General features: G+C 33.8%; 1 protein-coding gene across 20 annotated transcripts in view; it reads right to left on the reverse strand.

Annotated features, from left to right (window-relative positions):
- The window catches only part of NCOR1 (nuclear receptor corepressor 1), a 171,474-nt gene that overhangs the window by 135,948 nt on the left and 8,017 nt on the right, over positions 1 to 27,509 (reverse strand). For all 20 annotated transcript variants that reach the window (XM_036223863.1, XM_036223862.1, XM_036223873.1 and 17 more), the window contains 2 exons: positions 12,872 to 13,049; positions 3,549 to 3,682 (listed from right to left, as the gene is read on the reverse strand). In XM_036223863.1, the coding sequence (XP_036079756.1) occupies positions 3,549 to 3,682; positions 12,872 to 12,979 (242 nt within the window). In that variant the 5' untranslated portion in view covers positions 12,980 to 13,049. The remainder of the gene's footprint in view (positions 1 to 3,548; positions 3,683 to 12,871; positions 13,050 to 27,509) is intronic.

Here is a 27,509-nt window from a genome sequence, read left to right on the forward strand (position 1 = left end):
TTCTCAACTAGTAAACACAGCGAGAACTACCATATGATCCAGCAATTCTCCTAGGTATATTACCAAGAGAAAGGAAAACATATGGCCACACAAAAATTTATGAATACATGTTTATAGTACCATTATTCATAATAGTTTAAAACACTTAAATATCAACTGATAAATGGATAAATAAAATTTGGTACATCTTCCAAAATAAAACTAAAAGCAAAAACACCAGATTTTCATAGAAATTCTCTGTAGACTTTTAAACTTAAAAGTTCCTCCATTTTACTGACTTTCATCTCTTAACACCATCTCTAAATATCTTTAAAACAAATTAAAATTATCAAATAGATTATTTACTCTACTATACCTATATGTTATCATTTTAATTTAGGTAGAATATGTTCTAAAGTCCTTAGCTATTCCACATGTTGGTCCATGAAGATCAAAAATTTTATCAATAGATTTTATTTATTCCCAGCTAAGACTGTTTTCTGAAACAAAATTAATTTCAAATTTTAATTTTAAAACTTACAAATATGATTTGGTTTCTTCCTCTTTTGCTCAAGGGAAAACCAATTACACTGGGGAAAGATTACATCAATAAATCTTTATACCAAAAACTATTTCAATTGTTCTGTATCTTTTAATCTAAATATCCAAACACTCTAGTTATGTGGACTAATTTTTCCCATGAAATCTAGAACACACGATGGATATTCACAGAAATGACTGCCTTTTTATGAGTATTGTGCTTATAAAATGACATATACTTCCTAATGAAAACAAAATTCCAAGAATACAGAACAGAATTAAGCAGCAAATCACCCCAAATCTCACCACAAATAAACACAAAGAAACATAAATACCATTCCCAGACATCACTTTATTTTTAAATATGGATGGATGGATGGATGTACAGGCAAAAATAAAACAACAAAAGAATCATGTACAATACTCTTTAAATAAAGACTGTGTGGTTTATTTTTATACAGATATAAAAGAAAAAAATAAATCTTAAAATGGAAGGAACTGCTGTACTCCAGATAAACAGTCCTTTATCATTAGAAATTAGTTACCAAAAACCTCTTACTAAAAGGTTAAGGAAAAAATTATTAAAACCATTAAGAAGGTGGAATTTTATTTAATTCAACATTTCCATTTCAGAAGTATCAAATCACTCCAGCCACACTTTTGAAATATATACCTTTAAACATTCTTCCAATCTTACTATTACCTCTAGGTGAGCAGTTATATTATTTTAATTCTGTCAAGATTTACTATTGACATTCTGTTATGGAACCATTATTCATCCGATTGTCTCATATGGACTTTCTACTTAAATGAGTTTCTGATTTACTGTATATAGTCCTTTTACCATGGCTTCCATTCTTTGGCTGGATTTCATCATCTAAAAATTCTTTAAGAAGTTTTAAATGTTCAGTGCTTTCATGTTTAAAAATATCTGCCTGTTGCTTTTATTCTTTAACATGTCTGGTGTAATATTCCTTGACCTCAATTTATTTCTCTAAGATCTTCATAGCTATTATTTATTCTACTATGTTCTGTCACTATAGAAATTTGAGACCAGGTTCTTTTCTCACCATCAAGGATTTATTTTGCTTCCTGAATTCCTGGTTATTTTATTTATCTTTGAACTTTAATAACTTAACCAGAATCTGTTTTAATATTGATCATTCTGTGTAATTTTTCCTGGAGACAGGTATGTCCTATCAATCTATAAAGTTCTTTTACTTTACAAAGAAAACAGAGGTATTTTTTTAAATTATGAATATGATATTCTTTCCTTTACCAGGTTCTCTACCTCGGAAACACATGATCTTATGACATGCTGGATGATTTTAATTTGTCCTCCATATTTGTCAACTTCTTTCTAATAGCTTTAATTGTGTCTTTTTCTTCTGCATTCCCTGATTATCTCAAGACTTTCTTCCATGACAAAGGTCTGACTTTTAGTCACACCTATTTTATTCCTTGTTTCTTCTCATTTTATATAATGAATGTATAATGACGAACTTGGGGGCACTGGAATATCCAATCATTCATTTTATCTAATTTGGCTGTCTTATTTTGTTTTTTGAATACATCTTTATTAATTTTAATGTTTTCCATAGTGCATAGCATTGTTGGGCCATGTTCCTTGTTTTGTCTTCTTACACATAGAGGTCTTTATTTCTGGCATACTGTACTGCTTTCCTTAGTTTTCTTTTCCAGGAATATGTCTGCCCTGTTCATGGCATCCCGTATATCATGGACAATCACGCCTAGACTTGCTCTTTGGTGTGGAATCGTGTGTGTGGGTTTTCCTCGTTCATCCCCACTTTGCCTGGCATGTGTTTGTCCATAGACGGAGGACTGGGTATGGCTTTCTATATTCTTTTCTACAGCCTGAGAAAACAGAGAAATGGGGCAAAGTAGGAGAAAACTTGGCTGACGCTGTTACAACCTTTGCTAAGAATCCTGGTCCACTCTACAGCCAGACATATAAACCAGTCCTGAGAGTTTGGGCTCACCACTTTGGAAAACAAAACACTGTGATGGCCCTTCCTACAGGATGACATAATGGGAATTTCCAAGCAAACTATTCACCATCATTCCCACTACCCCCACTTATATGTTCTCAAATTAGAGAGAAATCATGAGAAATTCTAGGATTTTACTGACTTTCTTCAACACTGCTTCTTTGAGAGTAGAAGTAAGCACAAGGAAGCCACATAATGCAAGATTTTTCTAATTCCTTCCTTGAAATCCACTTTTCCAAATTTATGGCAGTGACTACATGCCATCCCTTCTTTATAAAGAGAGCATTTTTAGCCCTTTTAAAAAATTATTTTTGTATATTTGCTAAATATCGGGGGAGAGTCATCTAAATTCTCTCTACAGCATTAAGAAATGTATTTTAAAATAATTTTAAACAGAACCCAATAATTACAAAACTTTTATCATCTTAAAATTTAAATAGTAACTATATTTTTAAAATAGGAAATCAGGTTCTTTATAAAATTGCTAAAACCAGAAAGGCAATTTAATAAAGGTAGTTTATTTCAAAATACTTTATATATCAAGTGAGAATGGAATCAGAGATGATAACAACACTAGGGAAAATGAGTACCTACCTACATGGGCTAATATTATCTATCAATACTTTATATCCTTTGAGGAATGCCATTATTCTCATTTTTACAGGTGAGAAAACTAAGGTTTAAAGAGTCTAAATCAGTGATTTGAAATCCTGACGACGAATGAGAATGATCTAGGAAATTTTACATATAAATGAATGCCTAGGGCCAATCTCGGAGACTGATTTAATTTGATCCCTTTAATTTGATCCTTTAGGGGTTAGGGATATCAACCACAGGCATGGGAATTCACATATTTCAAGGGGATATAAAATAATGCACAGGGGAATATAGTTCATAATACTGTAATAACCATAGAGTGCCAGGTAGGTATTAGACAACAAAATAAATGACACACTTGTGAAGTATATACACTTTACAAGTTCAGACCTAGGTAGAAAAAAATAAAAGAAATCCCATTACCTGTCAGAACCTGGATGAAATTCTGAAAGCAAGGAAGGTCGTCTGCGAAGCTGCTGTTGCTGCTGTTGCTGCAAGAGCTGTGAAGCCTGACTGACTTCAAGATGAGAAGAACGATAATCAGGGACTGCAAATTCCTAGTATTAAAATAACCATAAATTAATTATTAACTAAAAAGTGAAAAGCATAAAATCAAACCAAGTATAAATACACGAATGCAGTTATAGGCCACTAATTTGGAAAGAAATAGCAATGGTAATTTCAATCCTTTATTGATCTAAATTCTTCCCTATAAACCTAAAACAACATTTTAACTAAATATCATTCAAGAGAATGCAAATAAAATTTTGTGTTCAATTCTGATTCATTCTCCCAATAACATATTGCGATAATTCCTAATTTCATTATTCACATAGTAAGATCTCAAATTTATTTGTTCAATAAGAAATCCTAAAAAGCATTCCAATCTTAAATTCAAAATTGATAAGCTGAAAGGATGACGGAAACCATATAGTTAAATACATGTATATTTATAAATGAAACAGTAGTCCAGAGAATCAACCTGCTAGTTTAGAGTAACAGTTTTTCCATCATTTTAGGTGGATGTTTTATGTTTTCCTAATATTCTTTTGCTGATTTTTTGTTGAAAATGCAAAACTTTCTTTCCAAAAGAAATTTATTAATGCTAACAATCATAAACAAACAGTAAAACACAGAATTACCAAATAACCCACAAATTCCACTCTTCGGTATATATACAATTAAAAGCAAAAGTCTACACACAAAAATTTGCACACAAATTTTCAAAGCTGCATTATTCATAATAGGCAAAAAGGAGAATCAAATGTCCATCAACTCATGAATGAACAAAATGTAGTGTACAAGTATCTCCCATTTTTCAAAAGTTCTAGTTATACCATTCCACTTTTACAAAAAGACCTACATTACCACCTGTTTTCACTCACCAAAGAAATCAAAGAGAATTTTCACTTTTACAAAAAAAAGGCAAAAAGTGAAAACAGCATTCAGGTTCATTTTGCAGACAGCCACTGGAGAGGCAGCACATTCCGAGCAGCAAGAGTGGCTGTACCAAGCTCCTCCCCAGGAACTACCCTCAACATCTTGGCATCAAGCCCTATAGCTCTGACTTGCATCTGTGACCATAGGTGCTTTATCTTCATTTACTTTGTGCATCTGATAGCAAGATGTGTCCTAAGGTATCAGCCATAAAAAGAAATGAACTACTAATACATGCTACAACATAGATGAATCTAGAAAACACAATGATAAGTTAAAAAGCAGATGTAAAAGGCTACACATTATGATTTCATTCATATGAAATGTCTAAGAGGCTAAATGAAAGTTGTCCAAATAGTGAATATATTTAAACCCACTATATTATACACTTTTAGACAAATTTTATGTTATATAAATGACATTTCACAAAAATGTTTTAAAACCATAAACATATAAAATTGAGCTGTCCAGACTGATAATATAGAGTAGATAAGAGGTCCAGAGTCCTTCACTATCAGCAAATAACAGTAAAACATAATTAATACATTCTAAAAAGAGTAACACAAAGTTGAAAACATAACCAAGAAAAATAAGACACTGAAGAAAACCAAGAAACATTCTTAAAAGAGGGGCACCAAAACACAAAAAGTAAAGAATTTACTTACAAATAAAAGAAACACAACAAAAGCTAGCACTAAAAAGTATAAAACTTACTGTTCATATTCCAATTAAAAATGAAAAATCCAATGTTTGCAACAAATTTCACTGGAGGAAATTAAAATTAATTGGAGGGCAGAAAATAGGTCACTGAACATGAAGCCATAGCGAAATAAAGCAAATGGGTTAAAAAAAAAAAAAATGAATAGAGGTCACTCCTCAGGTGGGAGCTATCTGCATCCAGGATGGCCCCCTTCCCCCAATTCTTGACCACCACACATGGTTGTGGGACCTGGCCATTTTGCGGCTCCATCCCTCCTACCTTTTTGAGGTGACCTGTTAGTTGACATGACCTATTTGTGGGGCGTCTGTTCAGCCAGAATGCTGGCGACTCAGCGTACTGGTGGCTTCTGTAGTTTTGTGATGATTTTGGTCTGGTTGCTAGAGGAGGAGTGCCCAACCTCTACTTTGCACACCACCTCGAAGCTCTTGTTTTGAATTTTGTATGAATTCTTTTATCTATGGCTTCTTTTGCTTCTCATAATATTTTTGAAATTTATATCTTTGCACAGATATAAACAAACATCTCATTAGTGTTTTTTGGTTTTTTTTGTTTGTTTGTTTGTTTTTATGGTGCATATGGAAATACCACAATTTGTTTATCTAGTCACCTATTCCAGCTTTTGGTTATTATTGCAAGTAACGTTACTTAGAAAAGATATAGGTGTATGTTTTATTTAGATTATATGAAGGAATATTGTCTTTTTTTAAATAGTGTCATTTGGAGTTTTTAATTTTTTATCAAGTCTAATTAATTTCTTTTCTATTTCCTGGTTTTTGTGTCATATTTAAGAAGTTTTTGCCAAAATCAGGGTCACTAAGATTTTCTTCTATGCGTTCTCTAAGTTTTATAATTTTAGGTTTAAGTGTGACTTACTTTAAATTAAAATTTTGTTTACAGTGTGAGGTAAGGATTGTTTCGCCTATGGGTATTCAATTGTTCTAGAAACCATTTGTTGAAAAGATTATTCTTTTCCCATTGAATTGCTTGAGTACTTTAACTGAAAATCAATTAACCATAAATATGCAAGTCTAGTTTTGTTCTCTCTATACTATTCCAGATATATTTTGTCTATCTTTACCTCACATCTATCTCATTTTCTATATAACAAACATTTAATCTTTTAATAAAGCGCTTAGCCTTGTCTTGATTATTATAGCATTTCAATAAGTTGAAAGGAGCCTGATTCCTTTCTGAATTGTTTTGAATATTCTAGATCCTTAGTATTTCTATACATTTAGAATCAGCGTGTCAATTTCTACAAAAATGCTTGTTGGGATTTTGATTGGGATTGTGTTAAATCCAGAGATTAATTTAGGAGACATATAAAATCTTAATAATTCTTCTGGTCCGTGAACATGGTATATGTCTCCATTTATTTAGGTCTTCATTCATTTTTCTTAGTAATGTTTTATAGTTTTAAATGTATATACAGGTCATAAACATCTTCTGTCACATTTATTTCTAATTATTTCATATTTTTGATGCTATTGTAATGATGTTGCTTTTTGAATTTCAGTTGTTCATTGATATTATGTATATTGATTTTAAATTCTGCCACCTTACTTGTTACTTCTAGTTGCACTTTTTTAATAGATTCCACAGGATTTTCTACCTGGATAATCTTCTAATCAAATAAAGGGTTTTGCTTCTACCTTTCCAAATTGGATATTTTTTCTCTTATTTCACTGGCTAGAGTCTCTAGTATGGTATTGAATAGAAGAGGTGGGAATGGGCATTCTTACCTTGTTTCTAATTTTAAGAGGAGAATATTGTCTTCTTCCATTAAGATAGTTGTTAGCTTGGGAAATATTCCTCCTGTATTTTCCTGTAGAGTTTGTTTAGGATTGATATTTTTTCTTCCTTAGATATTTGACAGAATTTGCCAGTGAAGTCATCTGGGCCTAGAATTTTCTTTGTGGGAGGTAATTAAATTATAAACTCTATTTTTTTAATAGCTGGAATTCAGATTATTTTCTCTTGAGTCAGTTTAGATAGATTTTGTTGTTAAAGGTGTTAAATTTATTGACATAAGTTGTCAAACTATTCCCTTATTGTTTCGATGTTATTCCTTATGTTAGTGCCCCTCTCCATTTTCTTTACTCATCTAACTAGAAGTTTACCAATGTAATAGATTCTTTTCTCTTAAGAACTAGCTTTGGTATTATCAATTTTCACTATTTTTTTCCTATATACTGACTTTTTATCTGTATTATTTTCTGCTTTCAGTAATTGCCCATATATATGCTTTTTCTGACATCTTTTATGCCTTTGTATATAGTTTTCCTTTTGGTATCTTTTTTTTTGGGCGGGAGGCATGAAGAACGTTATTTCACTTACAGTTCAGGTCTTTTGGTAATGAACTCTCTCAGCTTTTAACTACCTGAAAAAATTTATTTCAGCTTTATTTGAAGACTATTTTCACTGGTTACAGAATCCAAGGTTGACTATTATTTTCTTCAGCACTTTAAAAGCTGTCTTTCCTTATATGTTGGGCTTGTTTGGTTTGTGACTAGAAGTCTTCGGTCATTCTTACCTTTATTTATACATAAGTATTGTTTCTCCCCCATCCAGTTACTCTTAAGATTTTTCTCTTTTATCAGTGATCTTCAGCAATTTGATTACCTTTTTTGTGCTTTTTAAATGAATATGTTATTGTTTTGGGCATTAACTAAACTCCCTGCTTTTGTGGATTTATAATTTTCATAAAATTTGGGCAATTTTTGGCTAGCATTGCTTCAGATATATTTTTCTATCTTCTTTTCCCCTACTTTCCTTCTGAGATATCAAGTACTCATATTTTGGGGACTTCTAGGGCCAAGAAGTCCCCAAAACCCCTGACTGTGAAAACCAACAAATGTTTTGGCTGAATGAGACTGAGTGGACTGTGGGGAAGCGGAGACCTTCCTCTTAAAGGGCCCACACCTTACTGACAGACTCGCTTACCCTGAGCGCTCCAGTGCTGGGGCAGGTGCTCAAGGTTGCACCAGGGACATGCTGGGAGGGTCTGAGCTGTTGGGCTTCAGGGAGAGGACTGGAGGGGCTGCTTGCTCCCAGACAGAGGGGTAGGCAGAAGTCATTGTTCCTCTGATGAGCCCTCCCCTCTCCCAGTGTCAAGAGGCAAAAGCCGTCAACCTAGACAACACACATCGCTCCACCAGGAAATTCCTTGAGATTCCGCCTCTCCCATCTTCTGGGCCCACACAAGCAGCTTCCAATGATTTATTCCATTAAGTCTCTCAAAAGCTCACAAAACCTAGTGAAGCAGCATCTGGCCTCAATACGCCCTTTACCTCTTGCTGAGCAGCCCCAAGTCCTGCACCAGTGGCAGCTGGCTATGGTTTCTGACTTGGCCCCTCAAAGTGCCTGTAAGCCCAGTACGGGTGGCAGCCATAGGTGGATTGCGTAGTAACTCTTACCAGGTGACCCTGGAGTTGGACAGGCTGTGGCTGAATATGGCCTGCAGCTGACCCCTCCTAAGTCTGTGCCAAGGGGCCCCACAGCACACCTACTACATAAAGCCATTCATACTAAGACCAGAGACTTAGGACCCAACCTAATATATAGAAACAGACACACAGAGGCAGCCAAAACAGGGAGACAAAGACGCATGTCCCACATGAAAGAACAGCACAAGGCTCCAGAAAAAGAACTAAACAAAATGAAGACAAGCAAACATTATTTGCAGAGTTCAAAACACTGGTTAAAGGTGCTCAAGAAACTTAGAAGAGTAGATGAACTCAGTGAGAACTTTTAAGAGATAGAAAACATAAAAATGTAGATGGAAACATAATAGGGAGCCAGTCAGAAATATGAATACAGTATCTGAGATGAAGAGTACTTTCGAGGGAATCAACAGAGTGGATGAAATGGAGAATCGATGCAGCAATTTAGAGAATCAGGTAGCAGAGGACACCCAATCAGAACAGCAACAAGAAAAATAATCCAAAAAAAATGAAAAGAGCTGAAGAAGCCTCTGGAACATCAAGCATAACAACATTCGCATCATAGGGGTACCAAAAGAAGAGAGAGAGCAAGAAATTGAAAACATATTTGAAGAAATAATGATGGGAAACTTCCCTAACCTGGTGAAGGAAACAACCATACAAACCCAGGAACCTCAGAGAATCCCAAACAAGATGAATCCAAAAAAGCCCACACCAAGACACATAATAATTAAAATTACAAAGGTTAAAGACAGAAAGTCTTAAAAGCAGCAAGAGAGAAGCAGTTAGTTATATATAAGGGAGCTCCCATAAGACTGGCAGCTGATTTCTCGACAGAAACTTTAGAGGCCAGGAGGGTTTGGGCACTAAATATTCAAAGTGATGAAAACCCAAGAACTACAACCAAGATGTCTATACTCAGCAAAGTTACTATTTAGAATCAAAAGACAAAGAGCTTCCCAGACAAGAAAAAACTAAAGGAATTCATTACCACCAAGCCGATATTACAGGAAATGTTGGAGGGACTTCTTTAAGAAGAAAAAAATATGTAGCTAAAGTCTAAACAAAGACTCGTAATAACTACATACCTATCAACAAGTACTTCAAATGAAAAAGAATTAAAATGCTTCAATAAAAAGATAGGGTGGCTGAAAGGATAAGAAAATAAGACCCTTACATATGCTGCCAATAAGAAACTCACTTCGGGCTAAAAGACCCACAGAGACTAAAAGTAAGGGGATGGAATAAAATATTTCAATGATGGCCCTAGAGGGTGGTAGTATGCTGAGTTGAGTAAGTCAGAAAAAGGAAGACAAATGCCATATGATTCCATGTATCTATAGAATCTAAAGAAGAGAATAAACAGAAACAAATTTATAGATACAGAGAGCATTTTGAGAGTTACCAGATAGGATGGAGGGTTGGGGGGAGTCAGTGAAAAGGGGGGAAGAGATTAAGAAGTAAAAATTGGTAGTTACAAACCAGTCATGGAGATAGGAAGTACAATATAAGGAATATGGCTAATAATATTATAATAACTATGTACAGTGTCAGAGGGGCACTAGATTTATTATGAGTTATACAGATGTCTAATCACTATGTTAAACACCTGAAACTAATACAGGATTATTGTATGCCAACTGCAACTGAAAAATAAAAAACTATTATTAATTGAATATATATGTGTATGTAGATTATATGTGTGTGTGTGTGTATATATATGTATGGGTGTGTATATACACATGTATTAGTGTGTGTGTGTGTATATATATATATAATCTATTACGACAGAAAGCAGATCGGAGGTTTCCTGGGAACTAAGGTTTGTGGGAAATAGGGGAGGAAGACTGACCTTGATGGAGGGAAATGGAACTTTCTGGAATGATAGAAATGTTCTGTATCTTCATTTTGGTAGTCATTTTATGGTGTATGACTGTCGAAATGTATACATATATAAATTTTTTATATATATAAACTAAGCCTCGAAGTTGTTTTTTAAAAAAAGAAGCTACAATAATCTAGAAAATTAGTAATCAAATAAATAGCACTAGGGGAGAGAGGATATACAGCCAAAATTCAACACCCAATCATGATGAAAATTCTCAATTTAACAAAAGACAGCAACTTCAGCTGAAAAATGGCATCTACAAAAACACGTAACTAATATTACACTTAATGATGAAAGACTGAATATTTCCCTAAAACAAAGTAAGAATATCCATTCTCACTCTGTATTCATGACCATACTTCAAAGGAGTCCTCAGTAATACCCAGCAGCACTCAACTATATTTCGCTGGTAAATTTGCTTTCTTTTTCTCTGAATAACCATTTCATCCCTTCCCATCCACTTTTTATTCAGATCTCTTAAACTCCTTTACCTGGTCCATTCTAAGATGGTAATCTCATCTCACATTTTATTTTTCACAAGGTAAGTCAATCATACAAACTCATCTTCCTACCATCAAAAATCTCAAGAAGGTTGAGGCTCTATCCTGACCATCACTCAAAAGAGGTCAAGTTACCTGGCCAGCTTAATATTCAACCAAAACTTGGAGCATAAACATAGATCTTAACCTAAAAAATCTAGGCAATACATCGATCTCTATCAACAAATCCTACAATCAAAAGCAGAGACATGGTCACTCCCTTAAATCTGTCATAGAGCCATAGTAAGAAGACAAAGATAATTAATTAATCCCCGACCTTTAGGTCCTCATCTTTGGGAATGGTTCTCGCCATTTAAAAATATACGTGTGCACCAAAATTAACACAAAATAAATTAAAGACCTGAATATAAGACCTGAAACAATAAAATGCATATAAGAAAACATAAAAACTAAACTTAAGGACCTTGGTCTTAAAGAGGATTTTATGAATCTGACCTCAAAAGCAAGGGAAGTAAAAGCAAAAATAAATAAATGGGACTATATCAAACTCAAAAGCTTATGCTCAGCAAAAGAAATCGTCAACAAAGTAAAGAGACAACCATCTCAATGGGAAAATATATTTGCAAGCAACACCTCTGATAAGGGCCTAATATCCAAAATATACAAAGAACTCATCCACTCAACAACAACAAAAAAACAAACGATTCAATCAAAAAATAGGCAGAGGGCCTGAACAAATACTTCTCCCTAGAGGGCATATAAATGGCCTATAAACATATGAAAAGATGCTCAACATCACTAGCTATTAGGGAAATGCAAATCAAAACCACAATGAGATACCATCTTACACATGTTAGAATAGCTATAATCAACAGGACAAGTAATAACAAGTGATGGAGAGGATGTGGAGAAAAAGGAACTCTCATACACTGCTGATGAGACTGCAAATTGGTACAGCCACTTTGGAAAACAGTATGGAGTTTCCTCAAAAAACTAAGAATTGATCTACCATATGGTCCAGCAATACCACTGCTGAGTATTTACCTCAAAGATATTTGCACTGATGTTCATACCAGCATTTTTCACAGTAGCCAGGACATGGAAGCAACCGACATGTCCTACAATAGATGACTGGCTATAGAAGCTGTGGCATATATATACAATGAAATATTACTCAGCCATAAGAAGAGATGAAATACTGCCATTTGCGACAGCATGGATGGACCTCAAGATAATCATGCTAAGCTAAATAAGCCAGACTGAAAAAGTTGAAAATCACATGATATCACTTATATATGGAATATAAACCTAAAAGCAACAAATGAACAGGACAGAGACTTAGGGACATGAACAGTAGACTAGTGGTTACCAGAGAGTAGAGTGTAGGGGAGGAGGGGGGAGGTAGAAGGGGTAAAGGGGCCAAATATAGGGGTATAGGGGGAGGTTGAAGTAGGTACAGGGGATCAAATATATGATACCTGAAGGAAACTGGACTTTGGGTGGTAATCACACAATAGAATATATAGATGTCTAATTATAACATACACCTGAAAATTATATAATTGTATTAACCAATGTTACCCCAATAAAATTAAAAAATTTAAAAATAAAAAATATATATACGTGTGTGCATGTATATACATACACACACGTATATGTATACATATACATATATTACTTTTGACTAACAAAAATGTATTAAGTAAGAAAAGTACAAAATATATATGCAATTAATTTGCATGGTATTTATTCCTTACCTGCTGGTGCCGGGTGCTGGGAAAGGTGTACTGAACAGAGTGGGAAGGATAGCGACTTTGTTCTGTGCTGAATGCTCCTTGGTTGGGAGGATAACCTGAACTTGACATTATCAGTAAAGAAGTCCTCACCAGGCTGGGAGATCAAGTCCAACAAACAATCATGTTTCTAGGAAACCACCTAAACAGGATTGGAAAAAACAGAATTGATAAGAATTAAAACACCAGGTGTACTTCTAATAAATATAACCACAGCTACAGAAATAAAACCACAATTACCAGTAAAAGCTTTCTCTCATGTATTTACTTAATATAATAGTTACTGGCATTTGAAAAACTAGGTATTTTCCTTTGCATTTAAAAAAGGTTCTTTGATATATCAAAAATATGAGTAGCTACCTAAAGTAAAAACATGCATATAAAGTCCTAGCATCAGACCTGGCATATAGCACCTGCTCAGTAAATGTCTTTTTTTTAATAAAGGTCTGAGAAACAAATATATTACAAAAAAAAAATCTGTGGTTGTAAAAAAAAGAGAAAATCTATGATTATTAATTTATGAGTTGTGAAAAAATCAATTATTAAAAGGATTCAAGAGTATTTATAAGGTAAGCATTTGTGCAAAGGAAATATTATCTTTGTTAAATAATCCTGCCCCAAAATGATAGCCTAAGAAGGCACTCAAGGGAAAGCTTTCAGGGAAGAACAAAATCAGACTATCATTTCAAGGAAGACAATGGCCAGTATTAGTGAAAATTAGGATTTTGGAAAAACATGTATCTGCCACCATGAGCTTGACAGCTTTCCACATTTAAATACTTTTCTGGCAAGACTGATGGTGTTATTAAGTGTGAGTTTTTGATATTATATAATAACATGTACCAACTCTTGAAATATCTGCATAACTCAATGAATCAATATATTCCAATGACCAATATAGAATGTTACAAAATTATGCATGAAAATTTATTTAAAGTGCAAGATATTTTACCACAATAAAGTACAAGACAAACCAATAAGTGTTTACTGTAATAGAATATGAAAGGTTCATTGACATGGTTTCAGATTCTACACAGCTATCAACCTTTAAAAAATTACCACTTCTCTGGTTCAAATGTGTGATCAGAGAATATCCACAATTATTCATCAAGGATATTAAAATACTCCTTCTCTTGCCAAATACATTTCTGTATGAGGTTAGCTTTTCTTCATAAACTTGAATCAAAACAACATATTGCAAGACTGAATACAGAAGCACATGTGAGAATCAAGCTATCTTCTTTTAGGACAAATATTAAAGAGGTTTGCAAAAATGTAAAATAATGCCACTCTTCTCACCAAATTTTTTGTTTTTTAGAAAAGTTACATATCATAAAAATGTTATTTATATTAAGTGGTTTTATATTATTTTCAAATAAGTATCTTTTAAAAATTACCCCCATTTTAATATCTAATATAGTAAATAATCAACATATATAACCCACAGAAACAAAAGCTCTTTGGAGTTCTAAATTTTTAAGAGTGTAAATGAGTCTTGAGACCAAAAAGTTTGATGACCAATGGCCCAGAGAATTAAGTCATCTTTAACTTAACTAGCATTAGTGTCCTACGGAGGCCAGCCACACCTAGGTCCGCACACACATACTCCTAGAAAACCTACCCCTAGTTAAGATGTGGCTCAGATATCATGCTTGTATCAAGTGAACTACCCTACTGGACCAGGGATGTACAAATCACATTTCTCTTCAGGAACTAGGAATTGAGGACATCAGCTACAGGGAACTGAGTTGCAAAGTGGCCACAGAAGTCAAGATGAGCCAGAGGTTACAGAGAGAGCAGAGAATGTCAATCTAGATACAGACTACAGCAGACATGCAGAGAGAAGCAGAGCCAAGAGAACTTTCAAGCAGGCCCCAGACACACAGCAGCAGCTGCCTTGGCTCCTGACTCTTTGCTCCAGGGTCAGTCCCCACAGGAAGCTGCTGTACTTCTTTCTTTACCTTTGGATATCCATTAAACTGCCTACAGAGTCTTACAGTAAGCCCTCCTTTAATTAAATTAAGTGGACTCGGTTTTCATTTCTTAGAATTGTGATATCTCAAGACAGGTCCCAAAATAACTATCAAACCTTGGAAATAACCCAAATGTAATTTCCATCAACTGATAAACAGATAAATTCAGGTATACCCAAACAATATTATTCTGTCATTAAAAAAGAATGAAGTACTAATAATACATGCTACAATGTGGATGAACCCTGAAAGCATGCCAAGTAAAAGAAGCCAATCATAAAAGTTCACATTTTGTGTTTCCTTTCATATGAAAGTTCAAAATTAGCAAATCTATCGTGGCAGAAAGTAGATTAGGGATAGTGGGCTGAGAATGGAGGAACAGATGATAACTATAGTGTATAAGGTTTCTTTTGTTTGTTTATTGTGGTAAAATATACATAACATAAATTTTAACATTTTAGCCATTTTTAAGCATACACTTCTATAACATTATGTACATTCACAGTGTTGTGCAACTATCCATTTCTAGAACTTTTCATCTTCCCCAAATGAAATTCTATACTCATTAAACACTTACTCCCCATTCCCCCTTACCCCTAGTCCCTGGCAACCACTATTCTACTCTGTCTCTATGAATTCAACGATTCCTCATAAAAGTAGAATCATACAGTATCTACCCTTTTGTGACTAGATTATTTCACTTAGCATAATGTCTTCAAGGTTTTTCCATATATCGAAATTATCTTCTTTTTTAAGGTTGAACAATATTCATTTGTATTTCTATTCCTTTCTGAAGTGGCAAAAATGTTCTAAAATTGACTGTGGTAAAATGTGTACATATCTGAATATACTAAAAACCACTGTATTGTACACTTTAAATGGATAAACTGTATGGTACACCAATTATATCTGAATAAAACTATCCTTTAAAAATTATTAAGCCAAAACAAATAAAACTACACAAAGCGACAACAGGATTTAAAAATGGTTGTGCTGCAGTTCAGAGTTAACATTTATTATATTTCATGGATTCTAATACCTCCTCATGATTCTATCTTAAAAACTGTCAAGTCAGTATGCATCCTACGATCAATGACATTTGATGGTTTAATTAGCAGCACTTTTTCTTTAATCTCAGAGGTAAATAATGTTACCTTATAAGCAAAGATATCTTTTTGCTGAAATATAGTATTAGAGAGTTACTGCACCCAATAAATCTTTGGTTTCTGTCCTAAATCTTCCCCTGGAAAACTCGTATAACAGAAATTATCATTTGCTTTTCTTCTCTTTAATTTGTTCCTTGACCCTTAGGAGAAGGGAAGAAACTTAAGGACAGTAATATTCTCAAAGTGATTTCTAATCTGAGGTACTTTAAAAGACCAGGTAACATCTACAGTACTTTCAAAAAGCCTAACAGAAATAAACAAACTAGGAACAGAGAAAAACATCCTAAGCATAACCCCAAAAGCACAAAAATGATTGATATCTTTGGCTTATAAAACACATTTATTTTTCTGTACAGCAAAGACACCTTTAATTAGCGAAACACAAACCAGAAAAAAAAATAACGAAATTTTGATGTACCAAACATGTATGTATGTATGTGTGTGTATACATATATATATATATATGCAGTGTATATAATGTATTAGTAAGAAAAAATGATCACAACAGAAATAAAAGACATAACAGGAACATGGAATTAACAAAGGAAATAAAATTAATAAAGTTAACTTCATAATCACAGGAAAGTAAAACAAATATCACTCCCCAAACTGATAAAATATTAAGAAATGCCTAGAGTGTTGGAGGACTTGAAAAGAAAGGTACTCCTTTACATACAATGAGTATGTAAAATGAGTATAAATTGCTTTTTAAAGAATGGCAATGCATACCATGAGCCTTGAAAATACGTATATCCTCTACCACAGCAATTCCACTTCTAGGAATTCATTTGATTATTCAATAAAGAGGTACCCAAAAATGAATGTTTGAGACTGTTTCCCAAGGAATTGTCCTAAATATCCAATGCATGAGCTTACAAAAAAAATGTTTTTAAGTTTAGCTAGTGAGACATTTTAGAGTATGCCACAAAAAGTCTATATATATGAGAATACTGTTTTCCAAAAGTATAATTTGTATATACTATTCAATTTTTCATGTCTGTCATATCTTCACAAAATTTTAAGACCAAAAACAGAAATGTCATATATTCAAAATGAATATTTATTGAGCAGTATACCACTACATACCAACACTGCTCTAAACACTGCCATAGAATAGTGACGAACATCATAAAGTGCTATAAGTAAAAAAAAAGAGAAGAGGGGGAAGGAAGACATCACAGAAAGCCAATCTCAGCTAGGATGACTATATGCCCTGGTTTCTGAAATGGACCCAATTTATAACTATTGTCCCAGTGCAATTATAAATTATGCTCCATTTCCTTCTCAAAACTGTCCTAGTTTGGGTAATAATATTCTAAGATGACTTTTTGAGCCAAAGTGTAAAAACCAAGCCTGGAAAGGACAAGAGCATTTCATGATTTCATGGAGGACTACAGAAACCCTAAGAAAAAGTAAGGAGGCTAAGGAGAGGGAGAGATGATAGGAGGCAAGGCCTGAGGAGGAGTGGTGGCGGGGTGGCGAGGGAATGAGGTTTTGCTGGTATATGTTCAGAAATTGGAATTATCTCTCTCTGTATTTTGAATATTAATCCTTTTCTACCTTTATGTTACAAGTACAGCAGGTCCTCCTTAACACTGTTTCATTCTACACCTTTTCATTATAGTTGATGAGATGCCACAGGAACTTCAATCTTGTTTATATCAATTAGCCTGGTAAAACTGGTTTTGTTATACACCATTTCACTTAAAAGTCACAGAACTAGAGATAACAGTGAGTACTCATTGTATTTTCTTCCAGAATTCATAACTTGTTCCATCTTTCTGAAGATCTTCCCCAAATTTTAAAAATATTCTATCTTCTCTTCTTATGCTTCTTCTTTAATTTAGCTACTAATCACCTAAATTTTTTTTCTAAAAAATGATAAGAGATCTAGCTGCATTTTCTTTAACTGATAGTAAATTATCCCAATAAAACCCTTATTGAACATGTCTGCCTTTCCACACTGTTTTGAAATGCCATCCTTGAAACATAGCAATTTCAGTTTATACCTACAGAAACTCACACATTTACATATAAAAGAATATTTATTGCCACAAAGCAACAGGCAAATCTGAAGACAACCTAAATTTCATAATGTAGTACATTCATATAACAAAATTCTATACAGCAGTTACAATAAATAAACTGGAACTATATGTTTCAAAACATAAACCTCGAAACATAAAAACAACATACACAATGATGCTAACATGTTACAAACACAAAATAATACTAAATGTTTTTATATACATATAATAAAAATGATCTAGGATAGAAGTACAATCTTTATTTCTTAGAACAAAACTGAAATGAGTATGATAAAATATTAATTTTTCTTAAACGCAGATGGTAGGGTAGATAAATGGACATTTGTTTTTATTACTCTCTACACTTTTCTGTGGGCCTGAAAATGTTCATAAAGAAAAAGTCATCTTTATTACAAAGTATATTTCCATGTATTCATGATTCTAAACTCACTAATTTGATTGTCTTCTATATACCAATGGCACACTTTTTAAGTTACTATAACATTGTGAGGCTTTTATACCTGGTAGGACAAGTTTCCCTTCACTGTGCTTAGTTATTGCTGCTATTTTCAAAACCTTCAGAACTACTCTACCACTTTTCCTCTTTCACATGAATATTAGAGTGAACTTGCCAGGCCTCCCCCCCCACCCCGTCAAAAAAAAAACTCTGGATGAGAACACATAAATATTGAATTTATAGACTGACTAAAGGGAAAACAACTCTATTATTGAGCATTCTAATCCTAAAACATAATTATATACGTTTATGTTTTAGGATGGGAAACAAAATGTATGTATGTAATTAAGATGGGAATATTTTACATACTATGATGGAGAATATTATATCTGATGGAAAGCCATATAGTATACAATTCCTATCTTAATTATATATAAAAATATGTAAAATTCCCATGAGAAAGATTTATACACACATATCACATGTATACATATACTCATGACAGAAATTTTATATAATTAAAATAAAAATTATATATATAGATTGAAAATCTTCACTCATTTAAGTTTTATGTCATTTAATAGTTTTTGTGGTTTCCATAATTTTCAGGGATTTAGGAGTAAAGGACATTCAAAAAAAAATTCCGTGTACCAATTTGATCCAATTTCCCCATTTTAATCAACAAATTCTTTTTTTAAATCATGGTTGACATTCAATATTATATTAGATTCAGGTGTACTGCATAGTAGACATTTACATAACTTACAAAGTGATTCCCCCAGTAAGTCTAGTACTTACCTTTAATCAATAAATTCTTTACAAAGCCAGGTTTAGAAAATAACATTTTCTAGAGAACTCTTTCAATCTAACCTTAAAGCAAAACTTAAAGAACTTTTTAAATTTTATGTGATACTAAGTAACATATGAATTATTTTAAATAAACATACCACCCTTACTATTTTATTTTTCTGTTGTAGGAAAACATGGCTGGGGAAGAGTTAGAAGACAGAACCGGTGTCTCCCTAGACTGTTTCCTGACTGCTCTCTCCCCAACACTCAAGGCATGGAAGTCAAAAAATCTAAGAATTGGGAAGTTTTAAGATTACCCAATTAGCATTGATTTTACAGATCAAGAACTAAAGCACAGAGAAGCTAGTGTTTTCTGCAATACCTTTGCAGCTTTCTCAGTAAGTAGTGAACTACTGAGAAGCTAAGATGTTCACTGGACTGCACATTAAAACCACCTGGACAGGGTTCCTCTTCTACCACCATACCTGCACTTGCTCCAGGTGGAAGAGGAAAAGCCAGCAGCATGTGGGGTTTTTGATGGTGGTGGTATTTGTTTCATTTTGTTCTTGGAAATGGTATTATATGTCTGATTTAAGACTTTTAAAAGTTCTATAGAATACAAAGAGAAAAATTATCTAACCCTTCCGCTACTAGTTGTCCTCTCAGAAGGCAACCAAAGTTACTAGTTTCTAGAATGTCATTGAGAAATATCCTTCTCTATCCCCACCTATGGTAGTGTAGTATGTATATACTGTGCTGTATCTTGCTTTTATAATTTAATATAACTTGACAATCATTCTCACAAGTCCACAAATACCTCCATTTTCTTTCCCTTGCTATTATTTCACTGTATAAATGCTCAAATATTTTATCAAAGTTTTCCAAGTAATTCTTATCTGCAGAAGTAAGAAATCCTTTCTCGATCAATATCTCTGAGCTATCCTCCCAATTCAAACATCCTAAATAAATAAAAACTGTTAAATGGAATGGAGACAAAAGGAAAGACTATAAGCTCAAGGTCATCTAAATTTTTCCCAACAGTGGCCTACATGATGAGAAATCTATGCAGTATGGTGGTGTTTGTGGGTTGTTTTGTTTTATTCAACATTCAGCAATAGTGAGTCCTGAGTTCAAAACCTCCATTCAATATCATTCATGTATTAGTCAAATGATTTGTCCATGTTTCTCTTTTGTCAGTAATCCTTCGTGATACCCTATAGTTTTGTGATTTGACCTTAGTGAAGTTTAACTTGAATATCTCCAAAATAAAATAAATTCATGTACTATCAGCTCAACACAAGAGGCAATAAAACATCAGCAAAATCAGAGATTACCCCTTACTGGCATACAAATTTATGAATCAAAGCAGGCCCTACCCCTACCCTTGCCCCTGTTCACAAGAACTGCAGTTTGGAGACCACAACAACCCCCTTCCTCAAAACTTAAACATGGGACACACATCCAGCGATAGTTCTGAACCTTTTTTTAACCAGCACGCCTTCCTCGACCATCTTACATGAAAGCCAAATGTATAAAAATAAACAAAGGAGAAATATTCTGACTCAGTGAGAATGGGAAAACCAAACTATATTTTCGGTCTCTCTTCTCCAGTCCTGCCTCCACCCACACTCCAATCCTGGCTCACCAACATACCTCCACAGAACACTCTGCAGTTTGAAAACAACTGAAATAAAAGAATTCAGTTTAAAGTCAAGGCTTAAGGGAAAGGGAACACTTGGACTGGCAGTTTCAAACTTTAAGTTCAGTTCTTAGAGCCCAAACTAATGAACTCAGGGTTAGTTACATACTTCACTCATGAAATGTAAAAATTCTGTGCAATTTTTAAGAAACCTGGTCAAGGTTTCGTGTGCAATCCCCTCATATCACAAACATCTACAATCATTATTTTGGAATAGAAATGTAGTAAAATTAAATGTCATTGTCATAAGTGACAAGAGCACATTTTATTGTAATTTTACAGGTAACCCCAGAACTAGCCTCCTATATTTTACAACTAGGCAATAAAATGTAATCTTCCCACAGTAAAATATAGTAGTTCTCCCCAACCTCTGCCTTACCTGTGGTTTCGGTTACCTGTGGTGAACCACAGTCTGAAAACATTAAATGGATAATTCCAGAAATAAACAATTCATAAGTTTTAAATCTCCCGCTGTCCTGCTCCATCCTGCCAGGAAATGAATCATCCCTTAGTCCAGTATATCCATCCTATATATGCTACCTGCTCATTAGTAACTTAGTGTCCTTCTCAGTTATCAGATCAACTGTCACATTATCACAGTACGTGGGTTCAAGTAACCCTTATTTTACTTAATGGCCCAAAGCACAAGAATAGTGATGTCGGCAATTGTACATGCCCAAGAGAAGATGAAAACTGCTTCCTTTAAGTGAAAAAGTATGTATGTATAGGAAAACATAGTATATATAAGGTTAAGTACTATCTGTGGTTTCAAGCATCCACTAGGGGTCTTTAGAACGTATCCTCTGCAGATAAGAAGGGACTACTGTAATACAGACACACACACACACACACACACACACACACACACACACACACATTTACTTATCAAGAAACTTATCTTACTTATAACAACAAAATTTCAAACACGATCCTCAAAAAAAATTCCAATTCCTCCCACCAAAAACTCCTGGCTTTTGGCCTAAATGTACTTAAGTTTTCAAGGTGGCCTAAGCTATCTCGGGGAAAAAAAAACAAAAAATGTACTTTACTGTGGTGGGACTGCAGAAGCCAGTTTAGATGAGCAAGAATAATTCCGCCAAGGGTTACAAAAAAGGTGAAGCCCACAGTTCACCAAAGCAGAAAAAGGATCTTACAAAGTACACAAATCAAATGAACAAAAATAAGACCTTTTGATATAATAGTATGGGATAGGGGAAAGGCTTCCATGACAACACAGATGCCAAAATATTGATTACTAAATTGAGGCAAACAAGGTCGCGATAATTCTCACTAAGCAACGCCCCTCTGTTACAACTCCAAAAGTACACCTGACTGGAGTATCCCAACCACCTAAGGTTCTCCAGACTGGAGATGATTTTTAAAAAGCCAACCTCAACAAACAAAAGTCATGGACCAGGTAGCTTCACAGGTCCAGAATTAATACCTATCATTCTCAAACTATTTTTAAAAATTCGAGAAGACTCCCAAGCTCATTTTACAAGGTCGTCATTACTCTAATTCCAAAACCAGACAAAGGCACACACTAAAAGAAAATTATAGGCCAATATCCCTGATTAACATAAATCCAAAAAATTCTCAACAAAATACTGACAAACCGAATTCAGCAATACATTAAAAAAGATCATACACCATGATCAAGTAGGATTTATTCCTGAGATGCAACGTTGGTTCAGTATCTGCAAATCAATTAATGTGTTAAATAAATAAAATGAAGAATGAAAATCATATGATCATATTAGTAGATGCAGAAAAAGCATTTGACAAAATCCAACAACCATTTATGATTAAAATTCTGAACAAAGTGAGAATAGACAAAATATGTGTCAACATAATAGAAGCCATATATGACAAACCCACAGCTAACATCATACTCAATGGTGAAAAGCTAAAAAGTGTTGCCCTTAAGAATACAAACAAGACAAGGATGTCCACTTTCACCACTTCTATTCAACATATTATTGGTAGTCCTAATCACAGCATTCAGAAAAGAAAAAGAAATAAAAGACATCCACATTGGAAAGGAACAAGTAAAACTGACATTATGCAGATGACATGATGCTATCTACATACAGAGAACCCTAAAGATTCCACCAAAAAAAAACTATTATAACTGATAAATAAATTAAGTAAAGTAGAATACAAAATTAATATTCAGAAACCAGTTGCAGGGCTCGTCCTTGTTAGTATAGTGGTGAGTATCCCCACCTGTTAGAAACCAATTGCACTTTATACACCAATAATGAACTATCAGAAAGAGAAACTAACAATCCCATTTACAATTGCATCAAAACATAAATGAAATATATAGAAATAAATTTAACCAAGTAAAAGACCTGTACTTGGAAAAGTATAAAATACTGAAAAAAGAAACTGATAAAGATACAAGTTGAAACACATACTGTGCTCAAGGACAGAATTAATATTAAAATGTCCATACTACCCAAAGTCATCTATAGATTCAATACAATCCCTACCAAAATACCAATGGTTTTTCCACAGAACTAGAACAAATAGTCCTAAAATTTATATGGAACCAAAAAAGAACCAAAGTAGCCAAAGCATTCATGAGAAAGAAGAACAAAGTTAGAGGTATCACACTATCATATCAAACTATACTACAAGGCTATAGTAATCAAAACAGTATGGTAATGGCATAAAAACAGACACACAGATCAATGGAACAGAACAGCCCAGAAATAAACTCATGCCTATACAGCCAATTAATATATGACAAAGGAGGCGAGAATATACAATGGGATAAAGACAGTCTCTTCAATAAATGGTGCTGGGAAAACTGGACAGACACATGCAAAAGAATGAAACTGGATCACTTTCTTAAACCATATACAAGGATAAACTCAAAATGTATTAGACTTAAATTTAAGACAGAAACTATAAAACTCCTAGAAAAAAAACAGAGGCAGTATACTCTGACATTGCTCTTAGTAATATTTTTTCTGATGTATTTCTTCAGAAAAAGGAAACAAAAGAAAAAGACTACACCAAGACTAAGAAGATTTTGCACAGAAAAAAAAAAAAAAAAACCCCACTAACAAAATGAAAAGACAACCTACTGAATATTCACCAATGATACATACAATAAGGGTTTAATATACAAAATTTACAAAGAACCCATACAACTTAACACCAAAAAACAAACAATCCAATTTTCCAAAAATGGGCAGAGGACCTGAATAGACATTTCTCCAAAGAAGACACACAAATAGCCAAGAGACATATGAAAAGATGTTTTCATCGCTACTTCATCATAGAAATGCAAATTAAAACTACAATGAGATATCACCTCATACCTGTCAGAATGGCTATCATCAATAAATCATCAAATGAGTGTTGGTGAGGATGTGGAAAAAAGGCAATCCTCATGCACTGTGTGTGGGATTGCAAATTGGTGCAGCCACTACGGAAAACAGTATCGAGGTTCTTCAAAAAATTAAAAATAGAAATACCATGTGACCCAGCAATTCCCTATATTTATTGCAGCATTACTTACAATAGCAAAGACATGGAAGCAACCTAAATATCCATCAATAGACAATTAAAGAAATGTTATACATACACACAACAGAATATTACTCGGCCATAAAAATAGAATGAAATCTTAACATTTGCAAGAACATGGATGGACCTAGAGGGCATTACACTAAGTTAAATAAATGAGAAGACAAATACCATATTTCACTTACATGTGGGATCTAAAGAACAAAATAAACCAACAAATGAAACAGAAATAGATGCATAGGTTCAGAACAAACTGGTGGCTGCCTAACTGGTGGGGGTGGTGAAGGCTGGGTGGAAAAGGTGAAGGGATTAAGAGGTACAAATTGGTATTTACAAAATAGTCTCAGGAATGTAAAGTGCAGCACTGGGAACATAGTCAATAACATAATAACTATGCATGGTGCCAGCTGTGTGCTAGAATTATGGGGGAATCGCTTCTTAAATTATATAAATGTCTAACCACTATGCTAAATACCTGAAATTAATATAAAATAATACTGAATGTCAACTGTAATTGAAAAATTTTTTAAAAGGTGTGTAAATTGCCAGTTATAAATACAGTTACAGGGATATAAAATATAGCATAGGAAATATAGTCGATAACATTATAATAACTAAATGGTGTCAGATGAGTATTAGACTTATAGGGATGATCACTCTGTAAGTTATATAAATGTCTAATCACTATGTTGTACTCCTGAAACTGACATACTATTGCACATCAACTGTAATTAAAAAATAAAAAATTATTTTTAAAAAGATGTGATATATACAAACAGTAGAATGTTACTCAGCCATAAAAAGAATAAAATGTTGCTATCTGTGACAACATTGGATGTACCTAGAAGGTATTATGCTAGGTGAAATAAGTCAGAAGAGAAAAACAAATACCATATAATTTCACTTATGTGTAGAACCTAAAAAAAACCAAAGTAAATGGGAAAATAAAGAAAACACAAACAAACTCATAGGTACAGAGAACATTTCAGTGGTTGCCAGATGGGAGGTGGGTTGGGAGACTGGGTGAAAAAGGGAAAGAGATTAAGAAATACAAATTGCCAGTTATTAAAACAGTTATGGGGATGTAAAGTACAACATAGGGAACATAGTCAATTATACTGTAATAACTATGAATAGTGTCGGGTGGGTACTAGATTTATCAGAGTGATCATTTTGTAAGTTATATAAATGTCTAATCACTATGTTGTATACTTGAAATTAATACTGTGTCAAGTGTAACTGAAAATTTTAATTTAAAAAAATGATTAAATTAAAGAAAGAAAGCCGACTTCCTGAGCTTATCTCAGAGTCCAGTCCCCGAGAGAGAGACTAGAAATCATCTAAGTGAATTCTGTAATTTGTATGAGATCAGAGTGATGTTAACTGGAATGAACATTCTCCTGTAAAATAAACTAGACCATTCTTCCCTTTAAAAAAAAAAAAAAAAAAAAAAAAAAGAGCTACTCTGGGGGAATGTCATTAGTAAGATTATTTCATCTGTAGCTTCTTCTTACATTATGACATCTCACTTAGAAAATAGATGAATAGGAGCTACAGAAAAGGTCTTTTAGGTTAAACTATCCTACTTCAATATAGTGTGATATTGAAAGATTATTTGAGCAATCTAATACAGGTATTCCATAAATAATTCTTGGATTTAAAACAAAAGTGCTGCTTTATCCCTAAAGTGAAAAGGAGAAGTTTCCCAAGACAGCAGTAGTAGACAACACACAACTGAGAATTCAGTAGTTTAGTTGCACTTATGTTAAACTAATTCTCTGAGTTAAGCAATATTCACTCCTTCAATTATAAGAATGAATATATATTTCGAATCCAAAATTGACAGCCATTTGCCAATTCTCTCCTCCATTAACATAAAAAACAGTAAGCTGAGATCAGAAAAAAACTTGAATTTAGATGCTTGGCCAGAATTAATCAATATGACAATACATAAAGAGAATAATAAAAAGTTACCCTTTACCTAGCTTTTGTTGTATACTAGGTAATGTGCTAACAGCTAGGCACGCACGAATTCACCTAAAACACTAGCCCCAAGGTAATTTTTTTAACTCAGAGCCAGGTATCTTAAAGATCATGTTCTGCTGCCTCCCCTTAGACCCCCTAATACAGACTGCTAAAAATTGTGAAAATAAAACAAGACAAGTGAACAGTCTCTATTTCTAAGGTAATACCAAAAATAAAGTAGAAAAAAAAGCAACAGACTTAAAATGTATTGAATTCTATATAAAAAATAAACTATCAGACACATGGCTTCCCTAGCACTTAATAGTGCTTAACTTTCAAAAACAAAAAACAAACCCATTCCAACTGCAAGTCCTATTCTTCTTTCTACACCTCTTCCCAAGCCTACTACATACACTTCATACTTCGTCTGAACTACCCCCATCATCATCTGCTTCTGCAAGAAACTCTTAATGAGACTTGCTGCTTCAATACTTTCTCTACTCAAAAGGCCAAATATTCTTTTTAAACCATAGATTAGAACATGTCACTCTTCTGCTTAAGACTCCCCAGGGTTTACCACATAACTTAAATTAAAATCCCAGTATTCATTGCCGCACCCAATAAAGCAGGCTTCCGCTCCCAATTGCTCAGTTAGGCTCCAGCCAACAGAAGTTTACTTATAGTTCCTTCAAGTTTCTTCACTGTGCGGCTAAGCCCTTTCTTGCCTCAGGCCTTAGTCCTTTACTCTTGGTCTGAAACTTTCTTCCTGGCTTTTTCATGTGGCTGACTCCTCAAACTCAGTTCAAATGTCATCTCAGAAAGGTGTTTTCCTGGTAGTAACTGGTAGACTCCCACCAGTTACTCTCAATCGCATCACCCTTTTTGTTCCTTTACAGATTAATCATAATCTAAAATGAATCAGTTTGTTTTACTTGATTATATCTGTCTTCCCCCATAGACTATAAACTCCATTTGCTTCCCTACCA

This window comes from Rousettus aegyptiacus, unplaced genomic scaffold (assembly GCF_014176215.1).
Source record: "Rousettus aegyptiacus isolate mRouAeg1 unplaced genomic scaffold, mRouAeg1.p scaffold_m13_p_6, whole genome shotgun sequence".
Lineage (NCBI taxonomy): Eukaryota > Metazoa > Chordata > Mammalia > Chiroptera > Pteropodidae > Rousettus > Rousettus aegyptiacus.